General features: G+C 41.7%; 1 protein-coding gene across 1 annotated transcript; it reads left to right on the plus strand.

Moving 5' to 3' along the window:
• The first annotated feature begins 6,472 nt into the window (after positions 1 to 6,472).
• fkbp3 (FKBP prolyl isomerase 3) lies at positions 6,473 to 15,002 on the plus strand. Its single transcript, XM_041214012.1, has 7 exons — positions 6,473 to 6,651; positions 7,137 to 7,238; positions 10,235 to 10,348; positions 11,326 to 11,461; positions 13,323 to 13,390; positions 13,896 to 13,993; positions 14,634 to 15,002. The coding sequence occupies exons 1-7, from the start codon at positions 6,547 to 6,549 to the stop codon at positions 14,686 to 14,688; spliced, it is 678 nt and encodes a 225-aa protein (XP_041069946.1). The 5' UTR covers positions 6,473 to 6,546; the 3' UTR covers positions 14,689 to 15,002.
• Positions 15,003 to 24,497: the final 9,495 nt, after the last annotated feature.

The raw sequence follows: 24,497 nt of genomic DNA on the forward strand, positions 1-24,497 counted from the left end.
GGGAGGGGGGATGAAGTTGTTAGGATGGGGTGAGGTTGGGAAGGGGGAATGAAGGTTTCGGGGGGAAGGTTGGGAGGGAGTACGGAGGGAAGGAGGGTAATGGGAGAAGACGGCAACTGGGGAAGTGAGTGTAAGCCGGATGGAAGGTGTAAGGGAAGGAGTTCAGAGTGGGTAATGTGTGGAAGGGGAAGGAGTCCGGGGGGGAGCAAGGAGTGTGGCGGGGGGTGGGGGGGGGGGGCGGGTGTTGTAAGGCTGGAGGAAGAAGTAAGGGTGGAGGATGGAGTCAGGAAGGGGGGAGGACTAATGATGGAGGAAGAAGGAAAGGTGTCTGATGGAGTCAGGAAGGGGGAAGGAGAGGGGTGGAGTCCAGGGAGTTGCAGGGGACCAAGGAGAGGTGAGTCTGGTGGTGGTGGTGGTGGGGCAGGGGGGGGGGGGGGGGGGGGGGGGGTGGGGGGGGGGGGGGGGGGGGTTGGGGTAGTGGGGGGCGGTGTAATGGGTTCCAAGGAGAGAAGGGGTCCAGAGCAGGGAAGGATCTGGAGGAGGAAGTGGTCCGGAGAGGGGATGTCCAGGTGAACATGCAAGGGAGGGCTCTGATGAGTCCATGATTGCCTCCTGGGGAGCAAACTGAGGGTGTTCATGGTGTTCACAGACAAAGGGGATTCGGAGGGAGAGAACAGCCTCTGAGATTCCTGATTGGATGACCCAGCGGTGTCCAGCTGCTACTCCTCCTCTCCTTGGGTGCCTGAGGGCCCTGACCTGACTCCTTGAGAGGAAGAAGCACCTGGAGGGATGTTGAGGTGCTCCGTTTCCCTCTTGTGTTGCCACTGCAGGAACTCACCCATGCCTCCCATGATGGAACGCAGGTCTGTACCCATCTCCGTGTTCTGCTGGATCAGTGTCTCCATGGCATCCGCCATCCTCCCCATGGAGACCTCCATACCTGCACATGTGGGCATCACTTCATCAGAGAGCTTGTGGACGCACTCCTTCGACTCACATACACTCTGTTGAAGACTTCCAGCAGCTCTGCGTGGTGTTCCCACACATTCTGCTGACTCAGACCTCACAGGTGCCTCTTCCCCGCAGTCATTTGAGTGCTGGGAAGCTCGGTCGAACCTCTCTCCTCCTGCTGCAGACATGTGACCATGCTGTGACAACCAGATTGTGAACCCAAGCCTGCTCTAGATCTAAGTCTCACTGAGGTGTGTGTCTCTGCGCTGGTGCAAGGTAGGGGTAAGCGCTGTGACGGGTCTTCCAGGCTGCTTATTTCCAACTCTTCTATGGAGGAGGTGTCCTCTTGGCTGGAGGTGAGGACCTGGATGGAGCTGAGGGACTGGCTGACTGAGAGTGTTGGTTGCTTGGCAGAGCTCCCTCTGAACCAAAGGAGAGATAAGTAGTACAGGGCAGCATAGTCAAAGGCAGGAGAGAAAGCACTCACATTTGCATTGAGAGAGGGGTGATGTGGTTCAGGAGTCTCACGAGGGTGTTTGCTGCTAACCTCACCATCACCGCAGGCATGGTCCACATCTTCACCAGTCAGCAAGATGGCACACTCCGCAAAGTGAGTGAGGGGCCCAATGTGGGCCACTTCACCCCTGGTCTGGGACCTCTCCCTCCTAATATAAGTAGGCTCCTCCTTCAATGAAAACAGATGGAGAGAGTGTGAGCAGGACACATGACACTGTGTAGAATGTTTGTGTGGTGAGCGGAGCCATGGACAGAATGAGGACCTCAGCTCGAGTGGATATGAGCCTGACAGAGATGTGAGGGTGTGTGTGAGAGTTAGTGGTGTTGTCCCTTGAGGTGTGAGATCCCTGTGGATGTGTGATGGGTTTGTGAGTGTGGGAGTTGAGAGTGATGAGAAGAGTGAGTTACCCTGGCAGAATGGATGAGACAATTCACCATCTTTCTGCACTGGGTGGCTGTCCTCTTTTGCAGGGCATTGGTGCTGACCACTGCTGCCACCGCCTCCCATGCTGGATTGGTGATGCAGCTGCCCACCCGGTGGCCAGAACTGGGATAGGGGACATCACGGCGGGCCTTCAGAGCTTTCAAAAGGTGCTCGAGGGACTGAAGCGGGGGGCTGCAGTCTTTTTGCCTTTCGGAGTCATCCTGTCTTCTGTGCAGCAGACCTGGGCTGGAAGCAGTGAGAGTTGTGCACTTCAAATGTGGTGCCCAGTGTGATAAAGCAGCGAGATGATGGTGTGGCGGGCAAATGAGAGCCTGCCCGTCATGGAAACAGCGTGTTTCCCAGGAATGGATAATTATTGCGGCAGTTTTGGGACGATACGGCGTGAAAAGCTGCCATTGTGGCTAGCGGTAAAGCACCATTTTACCTGTCTGCTACTGCACTTAGTGCAAATCTGGGATGATTCCACCCGAGAGCTCCAACACACCCAATCCCAAATGCCAGGCCAGAGTTGCAGTCAGTTATGTTTCCATTTCATGGGCTGTAAAATGCCAGATGTTGGTGCATTGTTCCCTATTTTCTGCATTGTTGGTGCATTGTTTCCCTTTCCTTAGGAAAGCATAATGTTAATGAACTGCTGCTGTCTTCAGTCACAGTCAGGGATGAATTAAAGTAATGATCAGTGTCAAGGAGCTAGGACTAGGTTGTTTGATTTCAGTTTGCTAGTATAAATTATGGGTTGTGAGACACATAGGTGAATGCTGATAAGTGACCATGCCTCCAGAACAGGGGACATGGTGCCTTGTGATACCTTGATGGGCAATGCTCTCCTATTTCCTTCCTGAAGTCCGTCATTGACAGCATCCTTCCATCTACATAAGATGATGGTCATGCAGCAAACTGCTTGGGGATGGGCTAGCTTCATATGATGCACTTTTGCTGATGACTGAAGAGACCAATTTGTGAGAGGCAGACTCTGCCACAAAATACTGCATGTGAAGTGATTATCAGGTGTCATTGTGGGCTGGTGTTTTCAGAATTAGTGTCTGTTGCCAAGCTTCTCTTACCACTGATTGTCATGCTGACGTACACTGGCCCACAGGTGATGTTACCATTTCCCTCTGTCATCATCTAGTGTATCTCAGGTATAAGAATCGAAGTTTAGGGCCATCATGTCACATTTGCAAGCATTTTTGAAGCAGTGCTTTGGGTGTCCTATTAGTCTTCTGGCTCTAGCTACCTCACCATATGAAAAATCCTTTGGAAATATCCATCTTCCATCCCGCAAATGTACCCAAGTCAACGAAGTCATCTCTGCTCGATGAGTGCCAACATACTTGGGAGCTTTGCATTTGAGAGGACAGCCGCTTTTGTGATTTTGTCCTTCTATGAGATTCCCAGAATGTGCCACAAATGATGAAGATGGAAGGTGATGAGCTTCTTTTCATATATCTTTAAGCTATCCATGTTTCACAGCTGTACAACAAAGTGCTGAGAACACAAGCCTCATAAACCAGCATCATGGTCCTAAGAGTCAGCTTGATGTTATTCATGCACATTTCCTGAGTCAGCCACAGGCAGGAGCTGCTTTCCCAATGCCTGTATCAAGCTCTGTATCAACAGGCTGATTGTCTGCGTTACAGACAGGAGAGAGAGAGATGGAACTTCTTTATTCTCTCCCCATCTGTCGGTAAGCAGAAGTGTTTTGATTTATTTTTAAAGTAGGCTGTGGCATGTTTCCCAAAATGCTTGGTTTATGTGATTCAATCTAATAATAACTTGCAGCATGCCTGCATTATGATTAACTCAGAAGGTTAGTTTATTCACATTCAAACCCAGAGGGTGGGGGTGGGGACACACACACACATGCACGCACACAGAGTAAGGAGGCATAGAAAAGAGGAAGATTTACAACTATGAGTAACAACAATAAAAGAACCACAGAAATTAATATTAGTTCACATGATTTCCAAAGTCTGAGAATTCAAAGTCCAGGGGGTGTTTCCTTCATGGCAGAGTTCAGTCCAGGTGAGTTTCTGGTTAGAGACAACTACATGAGAATCCTTGAAATGAATGTAGCACAATGGAGTTTCTGTGCTTAGATCACTTAGCAGGTGATGATCAGAGACTTATAAAATCAAACAGGCTTCAAGAAGCAGGGAGGTGATGGTCAGCTGCTGAAGCTCTTTCCAGTTGCATAAAGCAGCAGTCTGAGCCCTGAGGTCAGAAATGTAATATTAAAATGATCCAAAAGACTAGAAGAAAGGGATCATGTGATGTGGTCCATTAATGAGTTAATTGCAGCCTTGCAGACAGTTTCTGTGCTCCTGACCAAAATCCATTGTTTCCATTAGGAGAGAAATGGTGGCTGTTAACACTTCTTCAGGTATAACAAGTTTCAATGTCTCTGTCCTTGTTATCTTCCTGGCTGGGGGACTCAGTTTGTCTGGTAGTCATCTAGTTTGTGATTATAATGTCACTTTACGATGGAATGTGAGATTCCACAGGGATGGGAGTGGAGCTCTTTTGTTCTTGTAATCTCTGTTGGAACCTCCCAGAACAGGTGGTCAATCTTGAGTCATATGACCTGTAGCAACCATTTTTGTGCTTCAGCAGAAGTTCATTTTAAAATAGCAAAAAAAAGTTCTGAAATAAAAAGTTTTGATTTATTTTCCTGTATTATTGACATAATATCTGTCACTATGGATCCAGGGTAACAGAATTTGCCAACCACTTACGGCAGGGTGTTATTTAGTGTGATCAAAGGCAGAGATGTGACACCCTGTGCCATAACCATGGTTCTCTTGATGTTTATAGTAAGGGAGAATAAGTTACAGGCATAGGAGAGAATATCCATGAGCCTTTGTAGCTGAGATTCTGTGTGAGTGATTAGCATTGCATCATTAGCATAATCAAGATGAGTTATATTTTTGTCTTTGCTTTCAGTCTGGACAGATTAAGGGTTTGCCACCTGATCTGATATACAGGTTCTTCCATATCTATAGAGAAAGCAAAGGCCAGGACCATGGAGAAGAAAATCGATCTTTGTGCTTATCATTCGATGCAATTATAGATCTTTTAAAAGTTGATCCCAGAGTCTGCTCAGCTCTTTAACTGGAAGGATCCTTTTAAATTTAGAAGTTGCATCTTTGCTGCACCTCATTTCTGAATTTTCTGGCCTTGACACGGTTGATCCTAAGGTCCAACACTTCTGCTCTCACCCCTTTCCCTCCTTTCCAGAACCAAAGTAGGGTTTCTGTCCGCACCTTGCCAGCCTCTACATTCAATGGATCATCCTCTGCCGCTTATATCACATTGAACATGATACCACTACCAAAAACATCCAACCCTCCCCTCCCAGCATACCAAATGGAATGACCCCTCCATAACACCCAGTTCCATGCCCTATGTTTCCCATGGCACCTTCCCATGCAACCACAGAAGATGCAACACTTGTTCTTTTACCTCCTCCCTTCTCGCAATCAAAGACCCAAACACTCCTTCCAGATGACACAGTGGTTTACTTGTACTTCTTTCAATTTGATGTACTGTATTTACTGCTCATGATGAGATCTCTTCTACTCTGGGGAGGCCAAATGTAGATTGAGGTCCATTTTATGGAACACCTTTGTTCAGTCTGCAAATGTGATCCTGACTTTCTGTTCACCTGTTGCCCCACTGACCTTTCTATCCTCAGCCTCCCACACTGTTCTAATGAAGCTCAAAATAAGCTCAAGGAACAGCATCTCACTCAATTCGCAGCTTTCCAGACTCAACATTGAGTTCAATAGTATAAGCTGTTGGTGATGGCCCTGCATTTCCCATTTGCACCTCCTCCAGATCTGCCTTTTGTCTTTCTACTTGCTCCATTACCAGTTTCTTTCAATTTGCATCATCGTTCCTTCCAGCTGCCTTCGTAATAGCACTGTGGGTGTATGAACGCTACGTGGACTGCAGCAGTTCAAGAAGGCAGCTCACCACCACCTTCTCAAGGGCAACTAGGGACGGGCAATAAATGATGGCCCAGCCAGTGAAGTGCACATCTCATGAATTAATAAAAAGGGTCATCACTTTTGTCATTTAATCTCTCCTGCCTTCCACCCCAATCACAGAGTTTCCCTTTTGTATTCCACCCCACCCCCTTTCCCTGCTTCTGTACTTGCTTAAAACCTCTTACATCTCCGCTTCTCCCACATCTGGTGAAAGGTCATCGGCCTGAAACGTTGAACATTCTCTTCCCAGAGATCTTGGTACTGCTGGACCTGCTGAATATTTCCAGCCCCTCTCTATTTTTATTTCATATTTCCAACATCGGCAGTATTTTGCTTTATATCAAAGTCTCAGACCTCACTGCTGCTATCACTGCCTTTGTAGGACCATCGTTTTCTTGTGTGCAAATTGGTAAGAGACTGCATCGTGGTTCCTTCAGAACTGTACGTTATAATAGTAAAGTGTCAACAATGATCTTTGTTGTCTGTTTTGTCTCCTGTTGGCTGCGACTGGGATTCTACTGGCACTGGGTCAGACCACAATGCTCTGCGGTGTAATTTCCAAGATGGCGGTTGTGAATAGGTCCTATCGGTGGCCGCTGGGCGGCGGTGTGGCTTCCCCGGGAGGCGGGTAGACAAGGGACGGTCATGGCCGCCGAGCCAGCAAGGCAGTGGACCGAAGAGCAGTTGAGGAGCGACGATGTGGCTAAAAAGGAGATTATCCAGTTCATGCAGCAGAGCGCCTCGGAGCTGGTGAGAGAGGGGTTCCGGGCAGAGGGTTTCCCCTGGCCTTACCAGGCTGGGCAGCGCTTGTCCCGGGAGCAGCGTTGCCGCTAGTCCGGGGAGCCTACTCCTGCCCCTCGGTAACACGGACATGTGGCTTGGCCTTCTCGCCTGATGGGTTTGCAAAACCTGCTAAGCGGCAGAATCAGTGCTAATCGCTTTTATTACAAACCCCGTCATCCAAAGCTTCATGTGTTAGGGTCTAAAGCCACAAAGTGTCTTATGTTAAATGCTGTATTCATATTTTATGAATATGAATCATTTTAAATGCATAAACCTGGCAAAAAAAAAATCACAATGCAAAAAAAAATCAAGTATAAAATTGGTTGCTAATTTAAATGTAAAGAGGGCAGGCTTTTGATAAAGTTAGCTTTAGAATATCAGAAGCTGGCTATTGTATTATATATTCTATTCCTTTGACAGTGGTATTTAATATGTTTTCTTTTTTAAATTAGTTTCTTGGTGAACATAAGTTAATGGGAAACATCAAGAATGTTGCCAAGACTGCAAAGAAAGATCAACTAATAGTTGCCTACAACCAACTTTTTGAAACTAAGGTGAGGAATTGTGCTTATCATTGGATGCAATTATAGAATTTTTAAGTCTTTTAAATGCCTAGTGCACACAATGGTATAATTTCAACCATTTTTATTAGTAGAGCATGTTAGATTATTGCTTCAAACAAGTTTTTGATAATGGTGAATTCCTGGTTTGCAAGCCAGGAAATTGATTTAACATTTGCATTTATGTCACATCTTATGGTGATAGGTCTTAAAAGCACTTTGTCCAATGAATTATTTTTGAGTTCAATTACTGATGTAAGTGGACATACAAAAATGAGATAGGAAAAGACATGTGTTCATCCATCCGACCTGTTCCATATAATTGTGATGTCTTGAACATCACAATACATACACATGAAGGGATCAGGGATAGGTTCGAAGGCAGGGAGATTAAGTTCCAAAGCTATCATGAAACAAAAGGCAAAGAGAGTGGGAATAGTTGTAATAAAGGAACATAGCATTAAAGCAGTGATAAAGCAACAAAGAAACAAAAACTTAATTCTGTGCTTCTTTAAAGGCATCAAGACCAGCTCTTTGAGTCTATCTCGGTAACTAAAATGCTTTGGACTTAGAATTAGTGGCCCTCCTCTGCACCGTTTGGAGAGCCTTAATAATATCCACAATTGCCTTATAGTGAATTGTCCTGTAAACACTCTCTGATGCCCTACTCAGTCTAGCTATTGCTTTATGACATTGAAGATAAACCTTTACAGATCTATGCATCAGAACTCCTTGATCTCTTTCTCCAGATGTTTTGATACTTTTTCCCTGAAAGATATATGTATGCATTTGTCCTGCCACATGCATTTTTCCAAGGTAAGCATAATTTGCTAGTCACTGCTCCAATCTTCCAGCACAATCCGCTGGCGAGGTGAGCTTCATATACAGGAAGGATATTCCTGATGGTGGGGGAGTCCAGAACCAGGGGTCACAATCTCAGGATATGGGGTACACCATTTAGGACTGAGATGAGGAGAAATTTCTTCACCCGGAGAGTGGTGAGCCTGTGGAATTCGTTACCACAAAGTAGTTGAGACCAAAACATTGTATGTTTTCAAGAGGTAGTTAGATATAGCTCTTGGGGCAAAAGGGATCAGAGGGTATGGGGAGAAAGCAGGAGCAGGCTATTGAGTTGGATGATCAGCCATGTTCATAATGAATGGTGGAGCAGGCTCGAAGGGCCGAAAGGCCTCCTGCTCCTAGTTTCTATGCACTTCTGACTCTCCCATATCTTGGCACGATCTGAAAACTTGCACATCATTCCATCAACATCTAGACCATGAAAATAGTAAATAGCAACATGACAAACATTCTATAATAACTGTGTACCACAAACATCGATAGGATGAAAGAAATTCGGAATAATTGGAAGACAAAGAAATATAGTTGCATTTCTATTACGTTTTATAACTGCTCTCAAAAAACATTCAATTACAGTGAATGACTGTTAAAGAAAGAGCTGGCATTTATATAGCACTTTTCACAACCTCAAGACATCTCAAAGTGCTTCACAACCAATCAAGTATTTTTGAAGTGTAGTCTGTTGTGATGCAGAGAAATGAAGCAGTCAACCTTTTTTTAATTCGTTCATGGAATGTGGGCTTCACTGGCTGAGCCAGCATTTTTTGCCAATCCCTAGCTGCCCTTGAGAAGGTGGCGATGAGCTGCTTTCTTGAACTGCTGCCGTCCATGTGGTGTATGTATACCCACAGTGCTGTTAGGGAGTTCCAGGATTTTGACCCAGCGACAGAGAAGGAATGGCGATATACTTCAAAGTCAGGATGGTGAGTGACTTGGAGGGAAGCTTCCAGGTGGTGATGTTCCCATCTATCTACTGCCCTTGTCCTTCTAGATGATAGTGGTTGTGGGTTGGAAGGTGGCGTCTAAAGACCCTTGGTGAATTCCTGCAGTGCATCTTGTAGATGGTACACACTGCTGCTACTGTGCGTCAGTGGTGGGAGGAGTGAATATTTGTGGATGTGATGCCAATCAAGTGGGCTGCTTTGTCCTGGATAGTGTCAAGCTTCTTGAGTGTTGTTGGGAGATGCATTTGTCCAGGCAAGTGGGGAGTATTCCATCACACTCCTGACTTGTGCCTTTTAGATGGTGGACAGGCTTTGGTGAGTCAGAAGGTGAGTTACTTGTTGCAGGATTCCTAGCCTCTTACCTGCTTTTGGAGCCACAGTGTTTATATGGCTAGTCCAGTTCAGTTTCTGGTCAATGGTAACTCCCCGGATGTTGAATGTGGGTTTTCAGTGATGGTAATGCCGTTGAATGTCAAGGGGCGATGGTTAGATTCCCTCTTGTTGGAGATGGTCATTGCCTGACACTTGTGTGACATGAATGTTATTTGCTACTTTTCAGCCTAAACCTGGATATTGTCCAGGTCTTGCTGAATTTGGACATGGATTTCTTCAATATCTGAGGAGTCGTGAATGGTGTTGAACATTGTGCAATCATTAGCGAACATCCCCACTTCTGACTTTATGATGCACAGCTAGGGTCCACAAACAACAGTAAAATAAATTATCAGATAATTTGTGTGCTTATTGATTGAGGGACATATGCTAGCCACAACACTAATGGAACCCACTCCCCTTCATTGAATAGAACTGGGGATCTTTTACATTCACCTCAGAGCACATGCGTTTGATGTCTTCTCCAAAAGTCAGCAATTTCACACACTGCAAGATCTCTCAAATTGTAATGAGATGAATGACAGTTGAATGCAATGCTTAAAGGCTTCAAAAGTTTATCATATGTTCCTGTCTGCTGCTTGGAGGAGAGTCCTGAGCTGTAAGCACAATCACTCTTCTACAGTAGGCCAGTAATTGTCCATTAAACCATGCCAAATTGAACACAGTATGAATATTTACATCAACTTTCACTATATTTGCATTGACAAAATAAAATCACAAATTCTTAGTTTTGGTGGTAATTGTGGCCTATATTTTTTATTTAAAAATAAACTATTGTTTGTTGACCTGCAGAGGTTTAAAGGCACTGAATGTGTGGAGAAAGTCACTCAGCAACTTAAAGATGTGAAGTTAGGGTCTGCTCAAGATAAAACAAAGTCCAAGAAACCTGAAATGACTGTAAATGAGGTTAGTACGCTAAATCAGAAAATCCTTAGTTTTTAAAGAGTAAGCATTATAGAATAAAAATGTGTAAAGTAATTCTGTTACAATGATGTATCCAATTTTATTTATGGAAATGCTTCTGGAATATGACGCAATTCAATGGCCCAGATTTTGCTGGAGTCTGGAATATGACGCAATTCAATGGTCCAGATTTTGCTGGAGTGGGCCATCTCATGGAATGCCCTGTTAAATTTGTTGGTGTACATTTAAGTTTCAGAATTTTTTATCCACAAAGTTGATGGGGGTGCAAGTTGACAACAGGAGGCAAAAGAGCATATGGGACCTTGGTGAACAATAGGACAAATAGTACACCTCCTTAACTTTAAAAAAATTGGAAGTTAAGTGAGAAGAACTGAGAAGGAAGGTGAATTACAACGGATGAATTAAATGTCAAATCAGGTATAGAAACAGCAATGGAGAGAGAAAGGCAGATTAGATTAGGAGAAAAAAAAGACAATAAAAGATTATTTTTAAATTATGACTTTTTAAAATCTCCCAATAGTTTACAATCTGAAGGAATGAAGCTCCATACTTTTAAATTTTCACTTTTTAGGCGAGCGAGGTTGATTGGCAGTTGTGAACAATTATCACACTATTAAATGGGACTTATGTTTTTAATTATTAAGCTTAATTTTCATGAAAATCACAGGAAGGTTAAAGGTGAGATACTATTCCCTGAAGGCTAATGGCTGAGCTGCATAAACTAGCCAGCAATTTATGGTGCTTCACAGAATATCTTTTCCACATTGCAAGTTGCTGGATGAATTGCACATTAATAGAAGTGTGCATCATTGACAAGCTGCATTTTTTTGAGAAAATTCTGGGCCATTGTTTCCAAAAGCTCGGCATTAGATGTTGGTTTTATTTTATTTCACTTCTGCTTGTTTGAAATATTACTGATTTGAGTTAAATAAATTTCAACATCTTGTGATCAATTCTAGGAACCACCAAAATATACCAAATCCGTGTTGCAAAAAGGAGACAAAACCAACTTTCCCAAGAAGGGTGACACTGTGCACTGTTGGTATACAGGAACATTAGAAGATGGAACTGTGTTTGACACAAATGTTGCTTCTAGTAAGAATCTTATAGTCCAGAGGTGTTTTATAAATTAGAGAAAATAATTCAGAGTATGAACACGTTTATAAAATATGATGTTGCCTCTTATTCGAAACTCATTCACATCCATACATTGCAAGAATACTTTTGTGTTTTTTTAAAATTGAGTAAACTTGTCACATATTTAATTGTAAGTGCAGATAAAACCATACAGGACTCTTAGATCTTACAATGGAGTAATCTAACCAGAGTTTATGTAATATTGGGAGGTTTTCAATTATTCTTCAGCTGAAACCATTGAGAGCAGGAAATTCTCCTATTCTTATTCTCTTTTCAAATGCAATACTATTTTCCCTTTTTTAAGAAAAGTTCCATTCTTTAAACTCCTACTCCAGTCTTCAATGAAGGGGCCAAGTCTTTTATATTTCTTCCTAAAGAGCTTCAAAAACAAGAAAATGTGAGGAGTGACTAACATTCAACATCCTTATTTTTCAGTGAGATACTTCAATAAGCTGCTGTTTTCACCTCATTAGATGGTTTTTGTACAACTGAAGTTTTTTAGATCCGCATCTATGAAATCTTCCATTTCTTGGATACAGTGGAGCCTTAAGAGTGGTGCATTTGACACTCTTTCCTGATTCCATTTCTTTTTGTTGTTGTTGCTCCCTAGCGGAAAGTGTTTTGTCTTTCCCTGATGGCCCGTTGACACTATTAACTTCACTCGGTATGTAGCAAGCATGGACACAACCTGCATCCTGTTAGTTCATGACACACTGTTTTCTTTTGGTGAATTATCTTTGCATCTGTTAGTCTTTTTAAATTGTGATTGATAAATTAAGCCAGATCTTGATTTCTAAAAAGGACAAAACAACTAAGGAATTATTACAAAAGCATATATCGAATGCAAATTTTGAAATTGGTAGGACATATTGAGAGTGTGGTTAGCAAAGCAAATGGGATCTTGGGCTTCATAGAGACATTGACAAAAGCATGGAAATTATGCTGAACTGTTAAAGTTTTGGTTAGGCTCCAACTGGAATATTTCATCCAGTTCTGGTCACCACACTTTAGGAAAAATATGTGGATTCTTGAGAGGGTGCAGAGGAGAATAACCAAAATAGTTCTAGGGTAGGGGGAGTTTTAGTTACAAGGTTAGGTTGGAAAGGCTGGAGTTGTTCTTTGAGCAAAGGAGATGGAAGGTAGGTTTGATAGAGGCGCAGAAGATTATGGCAAGTTTAGGTACACCAGGAAAAACTCTTGCCATTAGCTAATAGTACAAGGACAAGGAGACACATTTAAGATTTTGGGCACAGGATGCAAGGGGAATGTGAACAGAAATTTTTTAATACAGTGAGTTGTAATGATCTGGAACTCGCTACCCACAAGGATGCTGGATGGAGAAACAATTAATGATTTCAAAAGGAAAAAACTTGGAGGGCTTTGGGGATTGAGCAGGGGAGTGGGACTGTTTGGATTATTCTGTGGGAGCTGGTATGTACTCAGTGGCTGCCTCCTGTACCATAAATTACTCTGACTAAAATACAATATTATTTTCACTTTATTTTTACTTATTGCATATAGAATGCACTTAAAGATTTTTTAAAAGTCCCAAGTAGTTTCAGTTGATGATCCTTGGTTTAAAAAAGTGTGTTTTGAAAGCTTGTCTCTTCCCCATCTCTGCTGAAAGTAGCGATTTGAGCATAAGTATAATTCCATTGCTGCTGATAGCTATTAACAGGCCTTGTTGTCTTGCTTAAGTGGATGAAAAAGACCCACTCGAATATGGCACAGAGAATGCTAAATATAGAATAAATTATAATAGGTAAAATAACTTTAAGAGAATTAACCTTTAAATTATTAATGGAATTTCTGTTTACAGGTTCAAAAAAGAAAAAGGCAACAAAGCCTCTGAGCTTTAAAGTAGGAATTGGAAAAGTTATCCGAGGGGTAAGGCATAATTTATAGAGCTGACAGGGTGTGTATTTATCTTTAACAAAATTGTTTTTATATTGGTATTTTCCTGTTTTTATTTTCCACTCTTATCACCTCCTGTAGCGTTCAATTAATGGGCACTGGCAGCCCTCTGTTAAGTGACCGTTCTTTAATTTTTGCAAGCAAATTGACCATAAAGGAGATTATAACGTCTGATCCTGTCACTCAGTGGTCAAACATTTGTACTTTACAGAAGAATTAATGGAATACAATCAGTAACTGAAATCTTGATTGCAATTTCCCTGCCTCCATTTCTCAGGGACAATGAGACCAATTATAGCAAGCTAGCTGGATTTGAAATCAGCCAACTCAGGAAAGATCAATTATGATACTAAGCCCTTATGGTCTGTATTGAGTATTATCTTTACCAATGTTGGCCTTTAGGCCAAGAAAGAAGTTTACGTTTTTAATGACCTGTGTTTGCTGCCTTTCATTTACCATTAATTTTTTTTCTCTACAGTGGGATGAAGCGCTTCTGACTATGAGCAAAGGAGAAAAGGCTCGGCTACAGATTGAATCTGATTGGGGATATGGTAAGAAAGGGAAGCCAGAAGCCAAGTATCCTTTTCTGTATGATAGCTTGGTGAAAGTATTTTTAAAATGTTGTAGATAGGGCAGGAGCTCAGCTTTGGTAATTCTATATAAAGAATTTATCTAAATGTTTAACAATATAATTGTGATTGATTTTACTAAATGATACACCAGTGAGATTATTTCCTTCAGAGAATATATGTTGAGTTCTTATGGGAAGATTTTTCTGCATAGAAATAACAATCATGTACTCTGTAATATTTGGAGTTTATGGAGGAGCATACTCGTGGATATTGACATTAAGTAAGAAACACATGAAGCATACGAACCTCCCAACCTTGTTCACTGGAACTACCAAAGGATTGTGGGATTTGCTGCTATATATTACTTCATTTTTTGGAAATATTCCCAATATTTTGGAGACATTCTTATTTCAAACTATTACATGTGACCATTGACTGAAGTTAAGTGATAGAGCTACAGCATTTTGAGACGAAGAACTTTTATAGGTTTGCAATATCAGTTTACCCATCAGAATTTTTATACCAGGCAATGGTAAGATACATAAGATATAAAATAAGTTTTATTTTACTAAGTGATTGATAACTTATTGAAAAAATTGCTTTTGAATTTTGCTATTTACTGATTTTCCTTAACTGCATAACAGGATTCCACCAAATGCTAAACTAATTTTTGAAGTTGAGCTTGTGGATATTGAGTAATTAAATGCAATATCTTCACGCTTCAAAATGCTGCCTTTGAATTGTCCATTATTGTTCAGAAAGATCTTTCAGTAAAACAATCTTGTTAATTATAAAAATATTCAACTTATGAACGCAATTGTGCATTTGTATAAAACACTGAATTTCAAGTGCTGAACATGATTACATACGATGCTGGAGAGTAAAATACAGCCGATAATTTTCTTTGCTGATTACTTTAATTCTTGCACTTCAGAACACGGTGATGCTTGTGACAACACGAAAATTGTTCACATTCTAAACAAAATAAATACGTTCTGGAGCCACTGCAGATATTTTTTGATGTCCACGAATTGTATTTTTTTAAACAATGTGTGGTGTTAAATTGAATTACATTATAGCACAGTATAATCATGCAAGCAGCTAAGATCTGCCAGTCTTTTATGTAACATTTGTGCTGGGTTCACTGCAATTGGCTATGATGCCTGAGCTTTAGAGAATAAAGCAGCCCATGTTTATTATCCAGTTACCCCAGGAGGAAAGTGCGGATGAGTTTGCATTATTATGCTTGGACAAGAGCAGCCATGTGAAGGGGTTAGTGGCAGCTGATAGACATTATTCAGACCATTTGGAGAAAATTGTGGGGCAAAAAAATTAATGCCTACTATACTGCATGTTTATCATTGATCTAGTACAAGTTTTGCATTTGCACCAAGCCTATACAATATTTGTTCAGCGAGGACTAACTTTAAATATTTAACTACCACCCCCCCCTGCGCATTAACCGTAATCTGATCTAGAATTTTTATGTTCAGACTTACTGTGGTGTTATACCTAAAATTCCAGGATCTTATGTCTGACAATGTTTGCAATTTCTGCCAGGTTATGCCAGCAGCTGTATCCTAGAATGATTAGCACAGGAGGAGGCCATTCAGCCCATCTTGCCTGGGCACTCATTTCTTTTTGATAAATGAACACATGCCAAAAATAAGTCATCCATATCAATGCATATCCGAAAGTTTATAAAACTTTTAAAAAAAACTAAGAACCTACACCAGGTCTGTAAGTGGCAGACTCTTGTCATCAGCCTCTTTTGTTTTCAAAAACACAGCTTCACTTGAAACTTTCCCAATGGCTTTTCAAATAATTAAGCAACTTCTGGAAGCTAAATAAAAATTCCTACAATTGAACCAAACTGATATAGTTACACTATGGGAAATAGGATGCTGCATACCTTCAAATGCTGTAACTCAATTTTGTTTCCTGCACAGTCAGTGTAGGCTGTGACAGTTCAATTTCAGACCTTTGAGAAAGGCAGAGATCTTTAGAAAAAGCTTCAATGAAGGCATTAAAAAATACAGTTCAAGATAAATTTAGTTACAATAAGTGTAATTTTTAACTATACTAGGGTAGATAGGCAGACAAATGTCATAATTCCATTCTAAATTCCTGTCCACATTTCCACTGGAAACCACTTTAATTTATCACTATAATTGTACTCTACCCTTTGAAGGTATTGCACCATCCCCACCAAGAGGGTTGAATTACAGCATATCACAGATCATGTTACAGGTGTAGAATGCATTTACTTATAAAATTACAAATAGTATCTATAGATGATTGTTTTGAATGAGAGCATTAACTGAATTTCCCTTAAAAAAAACAGCTGTTGGTTGCAAGGGCAGGCTTCCAAACTCGAGCTAGAAACAAAACAAGATTCCTGCTCTTGATGGTTTTTCAACAACCATCACTACTGTCAGGTGGAGAAGGCATGAAGAAAAAAAGTCTTAAAAATGTGTTTCTCTTCTATATTCTCTTGTTTACATTGTTCTACTTTAATGAACAACGGCTAACTCATCAATCTCCTGGAATGTGACACCCCTTGCATTGTATGAACATTCCAGCTATGCCAACACAAAGGGCTAGTAGATGAGACATCTACATCAACCAGCTCTGGCCAAAGGCAGAGCTATTGAGACCTCTCATCTCCAATGTTGTGCTAATGGTTCCACAGTTATCTTCTCAAAATACAATGGGTTTTAACAAGGGTCCTTAAAGTATAGCATTAGTTGAATGGCTCAACCTGAAACCATACTGTCACATGACCAAGATGAGCTGTTTGAATTGCTTTAACTCTGCAGCTTTTGGATTCTGTCTTCAGTTGCAGTTTAACCTCAGAAGAGAAAACTGGACTTCAGGCTAGGAGCCTGCCTCTGATCTCTGTCTCAAAGTTGGATCTCCTTAAAGAATCCTGTATTTCGCCTACAGCATGAATTAATTCCCCGAATACAAGAATAGTTTGCTGCATCTTCAACCTGCAACAAAGTTTCTAGGACCAAGAACAGGAATTCTGCCACAGAATGCCACCTGGAAAAAACTTAATTGGACAGTGACTTACTGGGCTCTATTCATGTGAATTAATGCCAATACCTTTTGATTTTTTTAAGGTAACTTCTTTCCCTTATTTCTCTGCCTTTCTACCTTGTATGCTTGTGAGTGTGGATGTGTCAGGATCTATCCCTCAGGTTTTGAATGTGTTAATAAATCCTAGTTTTGTTTCACCTTAAAGAATTTGCTGTGGGGTTATTTTTAACATTGGACCTCAAACCAGGGTTTGGAAAACACACCATGGCCCATTTTAACAAGGGAAAGGATACCAAAGGAAACCAATTAAATTAGAAATTAAAACTACCCCGTCACGAGCAGAAGAGGGGAATAGTAATAATTCAATCCACCTCATCCTTGTGTCTAACAAAATTGGGACTTCGTATCTGGGATTGATCCATTTACATGAGCCAAAATTTTACCAAAACGCACAAAAATCTGACCAAAGTCCAAATTTTAAAATTAACTTGAATACTGAAAGCAGATTGAAAGCCAAAGAGGGAAACTTCAGTGGCTGAAATTATCTGCAAGACAAATACACGTACCACAGCAAATTCTTTTAATTTCATATTAGAGCAACATGGTAAATTATATTTCAAAGATGGGTATGGAAATGAAGTACTAAGTTGTGAAACCTTTGCTTCCCTAAGTCTGGCACCTTTGAGATTTGAAGCCTGGAAAACACAGGTTCTTCCTGGAGGCCAAAAGGCCCACAGTACTCCAGTTATTTTTTGAGAATTTAGACCTCAGTCCCTATCCAGAACAGATAAAAAGAATCAGAACCAAAAACTGATTGGAGACCTGTACCCAAGATAATTGCCCTAGCTACAAAACAGCTGTTATAGTTGGAAAGGAAGACACTAGAGTGTGTTCTAGGAAAGTGAAAGAGAAAGCCAACTTCAGCACGTTTAGTCTTTACCATGACCATTAACACACTCCTTGACCTGTGTCCACACCATTATCAAATTTCTCCTTAGCCCCCACTCATCCCTGACCTTGTATTTTGCCCCATCCCCTCTTAAACAGTATAAATCCATCACATTTCTACTTCTCTTTAGCTCTGAAGAGGCATATGGACTTGAAACTTGAACTCTGTTTCTTTCTCCACAGATGCTGCCAGACCAATTGAGTTATTCCAGCATTTTCTGTTATTTCAGGAGAAAACAGTCTCACCAGCAAAAGATGCTGGAGATTAAATTGAAAGCTCAAGAGGAAGAGAGCCAAATGGAGATGGATTGGAGACAGAAGGAATTAGCTTTATTACAGGGAAATGACTTGGTGAGGTCTCAAGCACTGTGCCCTGAACAGAATAGTCCAAAGAGGCTGGGCAAAATGAATGATTTTTGGCAGAAGGCTGAAAAAAGTTCAGGGGCACGAAAGAACTGATGGGACAAGGTGGCTCAGGGAAAGATACCTGGATTTAAAAAGGCTGAGCTTGGGCCAATAAAATTAAAAGGGGTCAGGAAATTGGATTTCAAAAGAGATGAAGGGTGTGAACCAGAGACTGAATTGGCCAACACCACACCTTTGCAAAATTAAACAGGGAACAGGGCTATTCCCAGGTAGGAAAACTGATGAGTGCCACATCACATAGTCAAAGAGCCACATGGCAGAGCAGAAGTTAGCCAGCCCCATGTGAGCCAGGGGTCCCAGAGGACAAAGGACTGAAAAGGGACTGGCCCCACCCCTACAGTAACTAAAATTAGTGAAGTCATAACCCTGTAAGCAAGCCCACGCTTGCCACCGCCCAAAAGGCAGAGCAAGTGTTGCTATTAACTCCCAGGCATCCAAAACGGGAGGGCAGTACCCAGTTGAGGAGCCAGGGGAAGCAAAAAGGCTAGGATGGGAGTAGCAAAGGTTGAAGGAGATGCAGCCAAAGAGGGGCTAGTGAAATCCTCCCTGGGGATAAATATGGGCATATAAAGTCCCCAGACCCAGCCAGAAAATGTAAAAAGGAGCCCATACACCTGCTGGATGAGTTAGAAGAGCAAATGTGTAGGCAGATTTCTGAGTGAAAAAACAATAGGGCAGTAATAGTTGGGGACCTCAACTACCTTAATATCAATTGAGATACGGTGTGAAAGGCACAGAGAGTGCAAAATTCTTGAACTGCATTCAAGGGAACTTTTTTAGCCATTCCCCGAGAGAGAGTGCAATTCTAGATTTAGTCTTAGGAAATGAAGCTGGGCAAGTGGATGAAGTAGCAGTGGGGGACCATTTTGGAGATAGTGACCATAATAGTTAGATTTAGCATCATTATGGAAAAGGACAAAGAAAGAACAGGAGTGAACGTTCTAAATTGGGGGAAGGCAAATCTTCCAAACCTCAGAGGTGAGCTGTAGAGAGTGGACTGGATACAGGTATTAGAAGGGAAAACAATGTCAAATCAGAGGGAGGCTTTCAAAAGTGAGATTCTACAGACCCAGTGTAGACATGTTCCCACAAAAAAGGGTGATACTTCCAAATCTGGAGCCCCCTAGTTATCCAAAAGCATACAGGCCAAGATAAAGCAGAAAAAGAAAGCTTATGACAGTCAAAAAGACTTTATACTCTAGAAAGCCTAGAGGAGTATAGAAAGTCACAGGGGTGAAGTAAAAATGGAAATTAGGAAAGCAAAGAAAGGATGCAAAAAAAAAATTGGCAGGTAAAATCAAAGAAAACCCAAAGATGTTTTACCAGTACATTAAGAGCAAGAGAATAACTAAGGAAAGGGTAGGGCCTATCAGAGATGTACATGCTAACTTGTGCGTTGATGCTGAAGATGTGGGCAGGGTTCTCAATGAGTACTTTGTCTCCGTCTTCACTAAGGAGAGAGATGATGCAGACATTCTAGTTAAAGAGGAGCAGTGTGAAACATTAGGTACAATAAGCATAGTGAGAGGAAGTACTGGAGTGACTGACATCCTTGAAAGTGGATAAGTCACCAGGTCCAGATGGATTGCATTCAGGCTGTTAAAGGAAGCCAGGGAGGAAATAGCAGATGCTCTGAGGATCAGAGATAAAGGTGAGGTACCAGAGGATTGGAGGTCTGCAAATGTTGTATCATTAAGGGTACAAGGGATAGGCCAGAAAATTATAGACTGGTCAGTCAGACTTCAGTGGTGGTTAAATTATTGGAATCAATTCGGAGACAAGATAAACTGTCACTTAAAAAGGCACAAGTTGATCAGGGACAGTCAGTATGGTTTTGTTGGGGGATGATTGTGTCTTACTAACTTAGAACTATATGAGGAAGGAACAAGGATTGATGAGGGTAGTGCAGTGGATGCTGTCTACATGGATTTTAGTAAGGCATTTGATAAGGTCCCACATGGCAGACTAGTCAGAAAAGTGAGATCCCATAAGATACAGGGGAAGGTGGCAAGTTGGATCCAAAATTGGCTCAGCAACAGGAAACAAAGGGTAATGGTCAATGAATGTTTCTGTGAATAAAAATGGTTTCCAGTGGTGTTCCACAGCACTGTGTTGGGCCCTTGCTGTTTGTTGTATATATTAATAATTTGGGCATAAGCATGGGAGGTATGATGGGGAATTTGCAGATGACACGAACTGGCCTGCCTATAGTTGATAGTGAAGAGGATAGCTGTTTTCTCCAGAATTTTATCAATGGTTTGGTTGAGTAGGCAGAAGAGTGGCAAATGGAATTCAATCTGGAAAAGTGAGGTAATGCATTTGGGGAGGGCAAACAAAGCAAAGGAATACTCAGTAAATGGGATGATGTTGAGAGATTGAGGAAGTGAGACACCTTGGAGTGCATGTCCACAGGTCCTTGAAGGTGACAGGACAGGTGGATAAGGTGGTAAAGAAAGCATTGGAATGCTTTCCTTTATTGGACAAGGTATTGAATACAAAGCAGGATGTAATGATGGAACGGTCTAAAATGCTGGTTAGGTCACAGCTGGAATTTTGGATACAATTCTGTTCACATTACAGGAAGGATATAATTGCTCTGGAGAGAGCAGAGATTTACAAGAATGTTGCCATGGCTTAAGAATTGCAGCTATGAGGAAAGATTGGCTAGCCTAGGGTTGTTTTCCTTAGAACAGAGGAGCCTGAGGCGTGACCTAATTGATGTGTACAAAATTACAAGGGGCCTAGGTAGGGTAGACAGTAAAGACTTGGTTCCCCCTGAGGGATCAGTTACCAGGGGGCACAGATTTAAGGTGAATGGTAGAAGAATTAAGAGTGGACATGAAGAAAAACTTCCCGGGGGGGGGGTGGGGGGCATCTCAAATTCACTGCCTAAATCGGTGGTTGAGGCTGCACAACTCATTTAAAAAGGTACTTGGGTCTGCATCTGAAGCACTGTAACCTGCAAGGCTACAGACCAGGTGCTGGGAAGCGGGATTAAAATGAGCAGCTAGTTTTTCATCATCTTCTGGCCAGCACAGACATGGGCTGAATGGTCTCTTGTTCACTTTTAACTTTTCTATGGTTCTATGAGCAGGCGTGGCTGTCTTGAAATATTCTTTTCAAGTTTAGAACAGGGATGGCAGGAAAATTTCCTAATACTCATTGGTGAGGAAACTTGCCCAGATTTAAAAAAGGAGCCTGCACCCTTCTTGGTGGAGATCTGGCTCCCAAACCCATCATTCTGAATTTGGAGGCAGACCCGCAAGGTTCCCAAGCACCCCCAGAGTTGATAAGGAAACTGCCTCCCTCAGTAGAAAAGCCAAAGCTAGCCCAACCGAGTGAGGATATCCCCAAAGTTACAGGATGGAACGTTGCAAAGATCCCAAGCCAGGCAGAATCATTTAAAAAGCCTGCACTCTGGGTAGTCCACATAGTCTTTCCAACCTTAGGAGAACAGGGAAGGTCACAAATAGACATGCAGATCCTGAAGGAGACACCTCACCTAGTAGATGAGCTGCAGAGCAGTGCAGCAAGAGCTAGATAGCCACCTGAGGGCAGTGGTATCCAAACAAAATGGGACAGGTTGGGAATCAACCCCTCCCCAAGGTAACAGGTCAGGTAAAGACAATAACCTTTAAACTCCCCCACCCTTGGGCCCACCACAAGGGGCATTCAAGTGCAGTTAGAACCAAATTGAACCCTGAGCCTAGTCAGCCAGTGTGTCTGCCCAGGGGTGGACACATGCAAGGGTAGCCAGGATGCATCACGTGAGAGGGGGGGGGGGACGACAGGAGACTTTCCCAATTGAACCCAGCTGCCTGACTCCAGAATCCCAAATGCCCAATCAGCAGTCCTAACCCAAGAGCAGTGAATGTGGCCACTCTGCTCAGGAAAATAAGGAATTCACAAGGACCTACTGGTGGGTACCTCATTCACTAGCCATCCATGACATTGATGTCAGAGAACCCCACCAATAAATCAAAAGGCCTACCAACTGAGCCCCAACTACCTCAACCAGGTCAGAATGGAAACCCAGCACATGCTGGACCAGAGCAACTTTTTTTCAAGGAGTGAATGAGAGAACGAACATATACCTCCTTACCTTTTTCTCTTGAGCATTTTTTAAAATGGTGAGAAGGCACAAAGAAAAAAATCTTTAAAATGTTTATCTCTTCCATGGTCTCTTGTTTGAAATTTTTTTTATATATACAAAGGCTAACTCAACCATCTCCTGAAATGTGACCCTTTGCATTGTACAAATATTCAAGCCAAGCCAACACAAAGGACTAGTAGACAAAAACAAAAAACTGCAGATGCTGGAAATCCGAAAAAACAGAATTACCTGGAAAAACTCAGCAGGTCTGGCAGCATCGGTGGAGAAGAGGAGTTGACATTTCGAGTCCTCATGACCCTTCGACCGACAGTTCTGTCGAAGGGTCATGAGGACTCGAAACGTCAACTCTTCTCCGGACTAGTAGACAAGATGTCTGCACCAGCCAGCCCTGGATAAAGGCAGTTATTGTGGCTCCTCATCTCCAATGTTGTGCTAATGGTTCCACAGTTATCTGCTCAAAATACAATGGGTTTTAATGAAGGCCCTTAAAGTACATCACTGGCTGAATGGCTCAGCCTGAAACCACCATGTCACATAAATGAGACTTGAGCTGTTTTTAATTGCCTTAATTGTACAGCTTTTAGATTGTCTTCAGTTGTGGTTTTAGACAGAGAAGAGAAAAACCAGACTCCAAGCCAGGAGCCTGTCTCTGACCTCCATCCCTCAGATTCAGATCTCCAGAAAAGAATCCTGTATTTTGCCTACAGTCAATTAATTCCCAGAATACTTTGCTGCATCTTCAACCTGTACCTGAATTTCTAGAACCAAGACCAGAAATTCCAAAGAACCTTCATTGGACAGTAATTTACTGGATGCTACTCAGGTGAATTAAAAAAAGATATTGGAATTAAGTAATTTCTTATTTTTAACTTCTTTCCCTTTGTTTCTCTGCCTTTCTACCTTGTATGCTTGTGAGTGTAAACGTGTTTCACAACCCGTCTCTTGGGTTTTGAATGTGTTAATAAATCCTAGTTCTGTTTCACCTTAAATTTGCTGCGGGATTATTTTTTAAACATTGAACCTCAAACTGGGGTAGTTCATCTGCAACTCCTCTGTAATCCAATTACGCAAGGTTAAGCCTTCTTTTTGCTGCCCTCCACTTTGCCTTGAGATTGCTGTAGCTTTTCAGCTCTAATAATGGCCAAAATGCTGACATTTCTGGATGACATTTCACACCTCATTTTTCTTATGGTCTGCATATGAATTATGAGCATGTCTTCGAATTCACATTTCAAAGGCTTCTATTTTCTTCCACAGACTTGCTAAAAGGTTAAGTTTTCTTGTTGGTAACATCCTTCACCATCATAAAATTATTTCTGGCTACCTCTATCCTTCATCTTGGTACTATATCTGCAATTTTCTGTTCAGTTTGTCTCTTTAGGACAAATGTTATCTACTTATTCCAGTGCAACACCATCCACTTCAATCTTCACTCTAAGTTTATTATATGTATTCCTTCTACCTACTATTGTTTTTGTCTTTCATAGTCAACCTATAATAAACTTATTTTATTCGATCTATAATAGTATCTAATCTGAAACTTTGTTGTGTAGACTGATGACAAACATCATTTTCATAGCCTATGCAGCATATGTAAATGTTCTTGCTTACTTCTAGATATTTACTGGATTGTTCTTTGGTTAAATATACCGTTATTCCTACAGTAGGTCTAAATCAAGGCTGCGTTTCACCAACTTCTGCTTCAAATCTATTATGATTTTCAAAAATGACTTTAATAAGAGGACTATGGTTCTAAAATAATCGCACTCCATTATGTAAGTGATCTATGAAACCTAAAGCAATGAATGTTTTAAGTCTTTTCGACTGTCATTTTGTATATATGAGCAAAAAAGTCATAAGACAACTTACCAGTATAGAATTCAGTAGATAGCTCAACTGGCACTTAAAATCCATACTTCGGAGCAGAATATTATGAGTGAGTCAAAGAAGTGTGTACACCAGCTGACATGAAGACATA

This window comes from Carcharodon carcharias, chromosome 20 (genome assembly GCF_017639515.1).
Source record: "Carcharodon carcharias isolate sCarCar2 chromosome 20, sCarCar2.pri, whole genome shotgun sequence".
Lineage (NCBI taxonomy): Eukaryota > Metazoa > Chordata > Chondrichthyes > Lamniformes > Lamnidae > Carcharodon > Carcharodon carcharias.

Coding starts and splice junctions, on each gene's coding strand:
- fkbp3 (XM_041214012.1), top strand. CDS start 6,547: ATGGCCGCCGAGCCAGCAAGGCAGTGGACCGAAGAGCAGTTGAGGAGC. Junction 6,652..7,136: donor AGCAGAGCGCCTCGGAGCTG/GTGAGAGAGGGG, acceptor TTTTTAAATTAG/TTTCTTGGTGAACATAAGTT. Junction 11,462..13,322: donor TGACACAAATGTTGCTTCTA/GTAAGAATCTTA, acceptor TTCTGTTTACAG/GTTCAAAAAAGAAAAAGGCA.